Source organism: Myotis myotis, unplaced genomic scaffold (assembly GCF_014108235.1).
Source record: "Myotis myotis isolate mMyoMyo1 unplaced genomic scaffold, mMyoMyo1.p scaffold_m19_p_10, whole genome shotgun sequence".
Lineage (NCBI taxonomy): Eukaryota > Metazoa > Chordata > Mammalia > Chiroptera > Vespertilionidae > Myotis > Myotis myotis.
The window spans coordinates 77,637,038-77,649,789 of NW_023416314.1; the positions used below are offsets into that span (position 1 = coordinate 77,637,038).

The 12,752-nt window shown below is 40.9% G+C and overlaps 1 protein-coding gene across 8 annotated transcripts in view; it reads right to left on the reverse strand.

Moving 5' to 3' along the window:
• The window catches only part of KDM2A (lysine demethylase 2A), an 89,651-nt gene that overhangs the window by 38,427 nt on the left and 38,472 nt on the right, over positions 1 to 12,752 (reverse strand). For 7 of the 8 annotated variants that reach the window (XM_036326484.1, XM_036326479.1, XM_036326480.1 and 4 more), the window contains one exon: positions 5,795 to 5,973. In XM_036326484.1, coding sequence (XP_036182377.1) covers positions 5,795 to 5,973 — 179 coding nt within the window. Of the gene's footprint in view, positions 1 to 5,794; positions 5,974 to 7,143; positions 7,207 to 12,752 lie in introns of all 8 variants that reach the window. The other variant, XM_036326485.1, reaches the window with a different exon arrangement.

Consider the following 12,752-nt stretch of genomic DNA (forward strand, 5'->3'; position numbering starts at 1 on the left):
AGGGGGACCATCCAGATTGCAACTCCTCAGATCCATAAGGGACACACTCAGGGAGCAGACTCAGTGAGCACCAAAGCCCCACTGAAGCAAGTCTTGCCCCAGAAGGGTGTCTTCAGCACAGAAGTTCTCCCACTGTAGACACAGCTGATTCTCACAGCCAATTGGCCTGGAGGTCAATTCCTCCCAGTGATCCTACAACAACCAAGGCACCAAGAGTGCACCAAGAGTGTCCACCCCAGGTAACTGGGGAGGCTGAGCTACTGGGCCCTACAGGACACCTGGCGCGCAGGTCCACTCTATCAACACAGGGAAGCTGCCAAAATGCGGAGACAAAGAAACAGGTCACAAATGGCAGAAATGGAGGAAAGCAAACGACTGGATATAGAGTTCAAGGCCACGTTTATAAGGTTTTTCAAGAATTTTATGGAAACCGCCGATAAATTTAATGAATCCCTCAATAAGTATAGTGAGACCATGGAGGACATGAAAAAGGACCAACTAGAAATTAAGCATACACTGACTGAAATAAAGAATAATTTACAGAGATCCAAGAGCAGACAAGAAGATCCCAAGAATCAAGTCAAAGATTTGAAATACAAAGAAACAAAAAATACCCAACCGAAAAAGAAAAAAGAAAAGAGATTCCAAAAATATGAAGATAGTGTAAGGAACCTCTGGGACAACTTCAAGCGTACCAACATCAGAATTATAGGGGTACCAGAAGGAGAGAGAGGGCAAGATATTGAAAACCTTTTTGAAGAAATAATGACAGAAAACTTCCCCTACCTGGTGAAAGAAATGGACTTACAAGTCCAGGAAGCGCAGAGAACCCCAAACAAAAGGAATCCAAAGAGGACCACACCAAGACACATCATAATTAAAATGCCAAGAGCAAAAGATAAAGAGAGAATCTTAAAAGCAGCAAGAGAAAGACAGTCAGTTACCTACAAGGGAGTACCCATACGACTGTCAGCTGATTTCTCAACAGAAACCATGCAGGCCAGAAGAGACTGGCAAGAAATATTCAAAGTGATGAATAGCAAGAACCTGCAACCAAGATTACTTTATTCAGCAAAGCTATCATTCAGAAAAGAAGGTCAGATAAAGAGCTTCACGGATAAGAAAAAGCTAAAGGAGTTCATCGGCACCAAACCAGCATTATATGAAATGCTGAAAGGTATTCTTTAAGAAGAGGAAGAAGAAAAAGGAACTCTTACCATTTGCCACAGCATGGATGGAACTGGAGAGCGGATAAATACCACAGGATCTCACTCATTTGTGGAATATAATGAACAACATAAACTGATGAACAAGGACTGATCCAGAGACGGAGAGGCATTGATTGGACTGTCGGGACTTGGAGGGAAGGTAGGGGAGGGTGGGGGTAAGGGGGAAAGATCAACCAAAGGACTTATATGCAAGCATATAGGCCTAATCAATGGACATGGACACGGGGGGGGTGAGGGCATGAGCGGGGGTGGGGTGGGGGGTAGAGGGTAACGTGGGGACAAGGACACATATGTAATATCTTAATCAATAAAAAATATATTAAAAAAATACACATCTAGACAGATGCATACAGTCTGTGCATAATGAGATGAGACAGGTGTCCAGTGGACACCCAGATGTAAACTGTGGGAGAGTGTATGGAAATGACATGCAAGTTGAAACAAGCAAGATTAGGAGCAACTATTAAGGTTAACTTGTTGCTCCATTTCAAAGAAGTTCTGCTTAGGGAACCACCAGTTTTAATTAACCAAGCATTCACTAGGCCTAGAACACTGAATGAAACCCAGATTCCTTTCTTTCTCTCAATCAAAATCTACTTTCTGTTCACTTAATGCAGTAGTCAGCATCTCCCATCTTCTGGTAATATCCTTTAGAAAGTCTTTATCAAAATAATGAATAATTGTATTTGCTCAATACACTGTAAGTTCTTTTTTTTTTCTTCTTTTTTTTAAATATATATTTTATTGATTTTTTTACAGAGAGGAAGGGAGAGGGATAGAGAGTTAGAAACATGGATGAGAGAGAAACATCGATCAGCTGCCTCCTGCACAGCCCCTACTGGGGATGTGCCTGCAACCAAGGCACATGCCCCCGACCGGAATTGAACCTGGGACCCTTCAGTCCACAGGCCAACGCTATATCCACTGAGCCAAACCAGCTAGGGCAGTAAGTTCTTATGTCCAATGGGGGAGAGGGAAATTAAGAAACACGAGTATTCCTTTATCAGGTGTACATTCAGAGAAAGCTGAACTACTCTGGCCAGAATTTCTCACCTGCAACAACAAGTCACTCATCTTGGCCTCCCTTTATTTGTTATTATCAGGTTGTCTGACTTCCAGGAGAACACTGTGGTAAGGTGTTCATACTTTTAATCTTTAGGCTCTGGATAGGCTTTTTGTTAAATGGCTTCATCCATTTGAGAGCAAGTAGGGATAACCACCAGGTTCTACCTATTCTGCACCAATATAGGCCCAACTGGTAAGAAGAAGTCTAATACCTAGGACCTAATGTATTCATTCATACACTGCAAAAACAGCTCATGGTCTTCCATAAACTAATTTCCTCATCACCAAACAAATCTGCACATTGTATCTGTTGCTAATTTTTATCTATCTCCCAGTTACTGCTGGAATGACAGCAGTAAACAATCTCTCTTGTCTCACCAAAGAATCCCACTTTATGCTAGCATCCACAATGGCACTTAAAAGTTGCCCACCTTACTCTCCCTGCGCACCTGCTTTTATACATTCTGTTCCTTCTGCCTGGAATTCTAGTCTTCCTTTGATTTTCTTAGAGAAAGTGGAAGGGAAAGAGGGAGGCACGGAGGGAGAGAGAAGGAGAGAGAGAAATAGTGATGTGAGAGACACACACACCGATTAGTTGCCTCCCACATGTACCCTGACCAGGGCTGGAAGTGAATCTTGACTGGGAATCTAACCCGCAACCTGTTTGTTCGTGGGCCTGATGGTCTAACCACTGAGAAACACAGGCCAGGGCTAGTCTTCCCTCTCTTTGCATCATTATTTCCTTCACGTTAAGTTTAGGTATCACGTCCTTTAAAGAGCTTCCCCAGTTTGCCTCCAGTTTAGTCCTTCCTATTGGCTTTCACAACATTCTCATTCTGTATTTATTCTCTTTTGAAGCATTTCCATATTGAAGTTTATATAAATGCCTATCCTCTGGTCTTTCTCCCCATGAGACTCTGAGCATTTTGAGGATAAGGATGGTCTTATTGTCTACAGTACCTCTGGCACCTAGCACAGTGCTTAGCATGTGGTAGGCACTTGAACTAATAAGCTAAATTGGAAAATATGAAAGTTCATAGTGAACAAGAGATTATATCGTTTATGTAAAAAACATGAATGAATACACTTGTCAAAACTCATTGAAACGTACATTTAAAATGGGTACATTTTATTGTATGTCAATTGTACCTCAATAAAGTTGATTTTTAAAAAAAGCATTATTGAGATATATTAGAAAAGACCTAAATAAATGGAGGGGTATACTGTGGGCAAGAAAACCCCCAAAACAGTAAATAAATAAATAGTAATCCAGCAGAGTATTTACCGTTTATATAGCAAGGTCATAGAAAGCTTGCTTGATTTTAGGATGTGACCTTGGTAATAGCTCACTCAATCTTTCTGGCCAGGTCTTAGGTACCTTAAAGATACTTGGGCATTATCCCTTTGTCCTTAGAAAATTTTCTACTTCTGAGCCCTTCCACAGATTCTATTCCTCCATTTAATGGTACAGTATTTTCTAATTTTTTAAAATGATTTTTTAAAAAATATATTTTTGCCAAAACCGGTTTGGCTCAGTGGATAGAGCGTCGCCCTGCGGACTGAAGGGTCCCAGGTTCGATCCCGGTCAAGGGCATGTACCTGGGTTGCGGGCACGTCCCCAGTAGGAGATGTGCAGGAGGCAGCTGATCGATGTTTCTAACTCTCTATCGCTCTCCCTTCCTCTCTGTAAAAAATCAATAAAATATATTAAAAAAAAAAACAACCAACCAAAAAACTAGGGGCATAATGAATCAATTAAGGATGTTACAAAGAAGGCTTCATGTGTAAGTAACACATTTCTAAATTAAAAAAAAAAAAGCCAAAACCGGTTTGGCTCAGTGGATAGAGCGTCGGCCTGCGGACTCAAGGGTCCCGGGTTCGGTCCCGGTCAAGGGCATGTACCTTGGTTGCTGGCACATCCCCATTGGGGGGCGTGCAGGAGGCAGCTGGTCGATCTCTCTCATCAATGTTTCTAACTCTCTATCCCTCTCCCTTCTTCTCTGTAAAAAATCAATAAAATATATTATTAAAAAAAAAAATGAAAAAGTATGATCCAGATCAAGCTTTAATTTTATAAGTACAACCATATTTCTTTTAAATTGAAATTCTAAAAATATTAAGGAACACATTTATAAAAATAGGTTATTGTAATTATTACATTCCTCACGTAATTGAACTCTTTTTTTATTAAGCAGACCAGGTCTGGCTAATAACAAAGTTAAATGTACCTATATTTCCTGTCTTCCTGTATTTCCATATGACCAAACAAAAATTACTATTAAAAAAACTTTTGTCATTCTACGGGGGGAAATGTTTTCTTAATGAGAAATTCTGTATTTAATTATAGCATCTCAAGTTAAAAGAAGCAATGACAAGCCGGGACCGGTTTGGCTCAGTGGATAGAGCGTCGGCCTGCGGACTGAAAGGTCCCAGGTTCGATTCCGGTCGGGGGCATGTACCTTGGTTGCGGGCACATCCCCAGTGGGGGGTGTGCAGGAGGCGGCTGATCGATGTTTCTCTCTCATCGATGTTTCTAACTCTCTGTCTCTCTCCTTTCCTCTCTGTGAGAAATCAATAAAATATATTTAAAAAAAAAAAAAAAAAAAAGAAGCAATGACAAAAAATTATCTATTTAAATAATAGTGAAATACTGTGGACATTTTCCCACTGGTCTATACATATCTATGTATTAGTATAATAACAATGTAACTTAGTAGTAAGCTATATATATATATATACACATACACATAATGATGTTAAAAGCAATTACAATATCTTAGCTTTGAAAGCCAAAGGGATAAAACATGGAGATCTTGACTTTAAACAATTAGTATATTCCAACTTCCAGGTGTAATACTTGACAAAAGTGAGTTCTGAGTCAGGAATTAAATGAATAAAATTTGTCTGTAAATGACTAGGTGTATTTCAAAAGTGAAAGCAATCCCCATCAGAAAAATAAGTTTTCTCAATGTCCTGTAGACAGTCACTACTTAGCCAAGAAATGGGTAAAATCAGCATCTATCTTCAGGAGAGCTTGGATCAAAGACTAACTTTCCCTAAGTATGGGGTGTCAATTTATTGCTACTAGTTATCCAGTAGAATCTACTCCAAAATAATTTCATAAAACAATCACCTAGCTCTAAACCAGTTTTCTCCCAAGCTTCTCAGCAAACATAAACCTATAGGACAGAAATTTATAAGGCAAACTTCCTATTGACAGTACTTACAAGAGTGAATTTTAAGATTATTCTTTATTATGTACAAAGGCCAATGTTCCTAAATTAAGTATATTGGTGATGTAAATCAGAATGGTCCCTCCCTATATAAAATTAAATTATTTTAGAAAATGATGGACCATCTAAAAATGTAAATTATCCTTATCAAATTGTCTTGTTCCTATTTATTTTCATCTTGGTATGTACAGAAAGTAATAAATTCTCCTAGTAAATATACAACTCTTTTGGTGACAATGACAATGTGGAAAAAATGGTTAGACTAACCGTGGAGGGCCTCTGCACCATGTTCTCCAGCCTGGTGTGGCTAAACTCTAGGCTGATGACATTATAGAGTTTTTCTCGTTCCTCCTCTGGGGTCTCATAGTAGCGTGTCCACTGAGCCATCGTCATTTCAATACCTTTCTGTGTGTTCACATCCATGACATCCACCATGCGACGACTCCCTGCCATGAAAGATGCATTGATTATCTCTACTGAGCCATTGATATCCATAAATACATTAAGACTATAAAATACAAGTGAAAGTAAACAAACTAACCCTTTCTTATTTAAGGTTTTCAATAACAAAGAGCTAGTTGTGACTTGAGATAATCAACAGAAAATCAAATCACAGAAAATGGGGAAGACAATGGGTAATATTAAAAATAACAATCACTCCCTTATGTCATGTTTATTTATATGGTTAGGCACTGAATCTTATATTCAATATCTCACTCAATCCTAAATGCTAAGTAGTAATCTCCATGTCACAGATGAGAAAACAGGTGATAGGTAACTTGCAGGACAAAGCAGGACAAGAATGCAGGTAGCCCAATTTTAGAGTCAATGTACTTATCCACTGAGCTATGCTGCTTTGATGCAGGTTTGAAACAGAATCTAATCTCTCCCACAAATTGAGTAAAAGACCGATTCTTTAGTGAGTACTAGATTAAATTTCAATCTGTCTACTCTTTTGTTTAAAAGGGTTATTTCCCAAACCTGTCAAGTATTTCTAATATAAATTTCCCTTTTCATATGTTCCACAAATATTTACTAAGATACCTACCATAAGGGACATAAATATCTATTTACATCAGACTCCCAACTAATCATAACAACCACAACAAAAGGCAGAATGCTAGAAGAGGTAGCATAAAATACTAGGGGAAGAAAATAATAGTTTTGAAGCCAAAGAGATCTAATGTACATCTCATCTCTAATTCTAGTTGGCCAAGTTATTTAACTGCTCTGAACCTTAATATCATCTTCTATAACTTGTGAATAATCCCTATGGGCGGCTGTGAAAATTTAGTCAGTAAAGTAAAATGTTTAACACAATTAAACAGTAATTAAAAATAAAGGAAAATATATAACCTATACTGATCAGAGAAGAAAAAAAGAGGGTAGGAGAATCGTTGAGTTTGGCTCTAAAGAATAAACAGAATTTCAGCAAGAAAGATTCCACAGAGAGAATTCCAAATAGAGGCAACAGCATAAGAGAAGATATGGAAAGGCAGCACAGCTAAAAAGTTAAAAAAATTGTGGTTAAGGAAGGGAGAGAGAATAAAAAGCTACTGCTGAATATTAAGAATACTGTTCAACTTGCATGAAACTAACAAATACCTACTACATACCTGGCCTTGGCAGATATAAAGTAGTATTAGGACCTCATCCCTTGCCTTCAAGGAGTTTACAGTCTGGTTAGAGATAAAAGATAATAGGCAAGAGGACAAGAATATGGCCACAATGAAGTAGACATGACAGAATACATAATCAAATATAACATAAGTAAGGCAACGGACCAAACTACCCTTCATGTTTTAGAAGAAAAAGCAAATGTTAAATCATATTTCAAATGACTTGAAATACTACTTCAGACCCACTAGAATGGCCATAGAATAATAATAATAATAATGAAAAATAAGTGCTGGCCAGGATGCAGAGAAACTGGAACCCTTAGACTTTGGTGGTAGGAATGTAAAATGATGCAACTGCTATGAAAAAACAATTTGTGGTTCCTTAATAAATTAAACACTGAATGGCTACATAACCTAGCAATTCCACTGTGAATATATATTCAAAAGACTCAAACTCAGGTGTTCTAACAAAAACTTCTACATGAATGTTCATAGGATCTCTGGTCCAATAGCCAACAGGTGAAAATAATGCCCATCAATAGATAAGTGGATTAACAAAATGTGGTATTCCCAGCACAATGGAATATTATTTCACCATAAACAGTAATTAAGTACTGTTACAAGCCACAAGATAGGTAAACCTTGAAAACATGCTAAGTGAAAGAAGCCAGACATAAAAGGTTACATTTTGTGATTCCATTTATATTAAATGTCCAGAATAGGCAAATCCACAGAGACAGGTAGCAGATTAGTGGTTGCCAGGGTCTGAGGGAAGGAGGGAATGAAGATTGACTATTTAATGGGTAAGGTGTTCCTGTTTGGGGTGATAAAGTTCTGGAACTATTTATTAATGGTGGGTGCACATTGTGAATATACTTAATGCCATTGAGTTGTACACTTTAAAATTACCACAATAGTAAACGTTATCTGTATTTTACAATAAAAACATGTATCCTATATAATAAAAGGCTAATATGCAAATAGATTGAACGGCAGAACAACTGGTCGCTATGACGTGTGCTGACCACTAGCGGACGTGTGCTGACCACTAGCGGACATGTGCAGAACATGGTGGGTACTGGCCACAGTGGGATGGTGGAGAAGGTGAGCAAGGGTGCCAGACCAAGGTGGGGCGCTGGTCGCTGTCATTGGGATGAGCCTCTGGTGGTTACTAAAAATTCTTTGCTTCCACATGCCGTAGTCCTGCCTGGTGCTAGCACCTCCTGCTGGCACTGGTCCTGCTCGCACCCACAGCCAGTGCTGGAGCTGCCGCTTGCACCTGCTGTTGGTGACCGGCGTGGGTCCTGATCACTTGGTGCCATCAGCAGGTGCGAGCGGCGGCTACTGGCCCTGATTGCCCGAGGGCTTTTCCACCTCTCCCTGCCCCTGAGGGGCAATCAGGGCAACAGCCACAGCTCACATCCCCTGCTGGCGCTGGCCTCAATCACTCCACACAATCAGTGGGTGCGAGCAGGGCTGGCGCCGTCAGCGCATGGGAGCAGGGCTGCCAGCAGACGAGACTGGGGGGCTGTGGTGGGAGGGGCCAGGCTGGGGCGCGGAGGATGGGCCAAGACCTGCCCCTATGCCTACCGCAGCCTTGCAGCCCACAGTTCCTTCCAGGGTGCACGAATTCGTGCACTGGACCCCTGGTCCTATATAATAAAACCCTAATATGCAAATTGACCAAATGGCGGCACAACCGGTTGCTATGATGCACACTGACCACCAGGGGGCAGATGCAGAAGGTGCCCCCTGGTGGTCAGTGCGCTCCCACAGGGGGAGCGCTGCTCAGCCAGAAGCCGGACTCACAGCTGGCAAGCACAGTGGTGGTAGCAGCGAGTGGGCCTAAGCCGGCAGTCAGACATCCCCCGAGGAGTCCCAGTCTATGAGAGGGCGCAGGCTGGGCTAGGGGACCCCACCCCGACTGCTGCATGAATGTCATGCACTGCTTTCGTGCACAAATGTCGTGCAATGCTTTTATGCACCAGGCCTCTAGTATATATATAAAAAGCCAGCCCTAGCTGGTTTGGCTCAGAGGATAGAGCGTCAGTCTGCAGACTGAAGGATCCCAAGTTCGATTCTGGCTAAGGGCATATGCCCAGGTTTCGGGCTCAATTAGCAATGGAGGGTGTGCGGGAGGCAACCGGTCAATGATTCTCTCTCATCATTGATGTTTCTATCTCTCTCTCCTTCTCCCTTCCTCTCTGGCATCAATAAAAAGATATTTAAAAAATAAATAAAATAAAATAAAAAGCCAGCCACTGGAACGCCGGAACAGCCGGAACGACCGGTCACTATGACGCCCACTGTGGCGGGCCAACCAGCCTGATCGGGGGTGGGGCCAGCCGACCAACCTCCTGTGGAACCCCCTCCGACCTGCTCAGCCCCCCCCCTTCGATGAGGGGTGGGGCTGACCAGCCAACTTCCCGTGGCCCCTACCCCCCACTGGCCTGGCCCTGATCAGCCCCATGCACAAATTTGTGCACCGGGCCTCTGATTAAAAAGTGACTGTTTTCCTTCAAGAATGTAAATCAAAGCAAAAGCAGTTCCACTGTTAATGCCACCAGAGCACTTAGTACTCTGTGTACGTACCAGAGCACTTAGATAAAATAATGGCATAGTGCCCTAGCACTGTGGTTTAATGGATAGAACATAGGCCTGTGGACCAAAGGGTTCTGGGTTCGATTCTGGTCAAGGGCACCTACCTCAGTTGCAGGCTCCTCCCAGGCCCAGGCCCTGGTTGGGGCTTGAGCAGGAAGCAACCAATCGATGTGTTTCTCTCACATCGATATTTCTTTTTGCCTTTCCCTCTCTCTTCCACTCTCTCTAAAAATCAATGGGAAAATATCCTCAGATGAAGATTTAAAAAAATGACATAGAAATAGCTAACATTAATTGAGCACGTACTATGTTTTAAGCACTTTATACTTAAGTAACATTGTCCAAGGTTACACAGCTAGTAATTAGTAGAGTTGGGATTTAAACCTGGACAGTTCTGCCCGAGTCCATACTCTCAACCAATATATCCCATCACAAAGTTTTTACACCATAGAATGATTTTCTTCTTTTTGGGACATGAACTGATACTAGAGATGTAACATTCCACTTAAGTATAAAAGAAGACTGGATTAAGCCATAGTACATATACTAGTAGTGATAATGGATTCTTATAATCACTAATAGTCTGTTCATTGCATTTTGACAATCGTTAGTTATCCAAGAGAAAACCGCCCCCAACTATCCTCTTAAGTATATGATTGCGAGTGGAAAAGAGGGGACAGAAATCAGTTTTGGCAGTTTTTCCAATTTCATTTGTGAATTTTTAAAATATAAATGCAAGGATGCAAAGCATTCATGCAAATCAAAATGTTTCAGTAAACAAGTTTCAGCAGTTCAACTTTATAACAATTATAAATAAACCTGTTCAAATTTTCTGAACAATGTCAGCATTTGGATTTTTTAAAGAAACAAGTAAATTTCTTACTGATGGAACTCAATGGTGTTTGTAGCACTTTTGTCACACTAGATTCCATCCATTCACTATACTTTCTGAGTTGTCTCACATGCAAGTACATTTTATTTTAAAATATATTTTATTGATTTTTTACAGAAAGGAAGGGAGAGGGATAGAGAGTTAGAAACATTGATGAGAGAGAAACATCAATCAGCTGCCTCCTGCACACCCCCCACTGGGGATGTGCCCACAACCAAGGTACATGCCCTTGACCAGAATCAAACCTGGGACCCTTGAGTCCGCAGGCCGATGCTCTATCCACTGAGCCAAACCGATTAGGGCTGCAAGTACATATTTTTAATGTCTGTCTTCTATGCTGTTCCTATAAGTCTGCTATTAAAATACATTAAATTATAAAACCCAAAACAAAAACAAAAACCCAACCACCTAGACTTCAAACAACCTGGACATAAAGTTAGGTATCAGTTGAAATTTCTGAAAGTCTATTCCAGTGGTCAGCAAACTCATTAGTCAACAGAGCCAAATATCAACAGTACTTCTTCAAAATAGACTCGCCCAGGCCGAAAACTGACTTCTGCGCATGGGCCACGAAGTTTCTATCGCACTGTACGTGCGCACCCGCATGTGGTATTTTGTGGAAGAGCCACACTCAAGGGGCCAAAGAGCCGTATGTGGCTCTCGAGCTGCAGTTTGCTGACCACAGGTCTATTAGATTAGATATAATCACTGCTTTATTTTTAATCCTCATTCAAGGATATGATTTTATTGATTTTTTGAGAGAGAGAAAGGGAGAAAGAGAAAGGGGATGGGGGGGAGGGGAGAAACATCGATGTGAGAAAGAAACATCATATGCCTCCCATATGCCCTGACCAGGAATCGAATCCAGAATCTTTTTGGTGTATGGGATGACACTCCAACTAACTGAGCCACACGGCCAGGGCATCACAGCTTTATTTTAAATCACAGCAAAGATATCTGTGACTATTCACAGGTCTATCTGGAAAATAAAAGTTTCCAAAGATCATTATTAGCAATAAATATTTAAAAAATGGTAAGAAAGTGATAAGAAATCCAAAAGGAGACTAGTGATTGAATGAGTCCTTTTATTTGTACAGTGGGGCCTTGACTTACGAGTTTAATTCGTTCAGAGACCGAGCTCGTTAAGGAGCTCGTTAACTAAAATTACTCTATCAACTCAATGCAAAAAATCTGCAGAGAGACAGCTGGTATCTCAAAAAACTCGTTAGTCGGGACACTCGTAAGTCAAGGCCCCACTGTATAGCTCATTACATTTGGATAAGTCTATGATGAGATCCTGAAGTTTATATTTTTAACATAGGTGATTCCGATACAGGTCATTTGTGGCCCACAAACCCATAAGAATGCTTGACCCATAGAGAAAAGCTGTGCTGGTCCATTTACTTAAAAGATCTAAGGCAGTGGTTCTCAACCTTGGCTGCACATTAGAATCACCTGGGAATCTTTTTAAAATCCTGATTTCTGGGCCTCATCCTCCGGAAATTCTGTTTCTTTGTTACTAATGTTGTGGCCCCACCCCACAACAAAGAAACAGACTTTCCGGAGGATGAGGCCCAGAAATCAGGATTTTAAAAAGATTCCCAGGTGATTCTAATGTGCAGCCAAGGTTGAGAACCACTGCTCTAAGGAATTACTGCTCTGGAGGTCCATTAGGAAAAGAAGTCAAGTGATGAGCTGATAAGTACTCAAGCAGGTCTTTCTGATGCCTCTTGAGAGAGCCCTACTTTGAAAAGAGTAATAACAGAAAAGCATTTTACTCAACAGGTTTACTGAGTACCTACATCAGGGGTCCTCAAACTTTTTAAACGGGGACAGTTCACTGTCCCTCAGACCGTTGGAGGGCCGGACTATAGTTTAAAAAAAAAACTATGAACAAATTCCTATGCACACTGCACATACCTTATTTTGAAGTAAAAAAACAAAACGGGAACAAATACAGTATTTGTATTTGCATGTGGCCCGCAGGCCGTAGTTTGAGGACCCCTGACCTACATACTCCAGAGAATATGCTAGGTACTAGGAAATACATAGTGACAGGCAGATAAGTGGAATCTAATGTAGAATCACTGAGGGGGTAAAAAATACAGGGAAT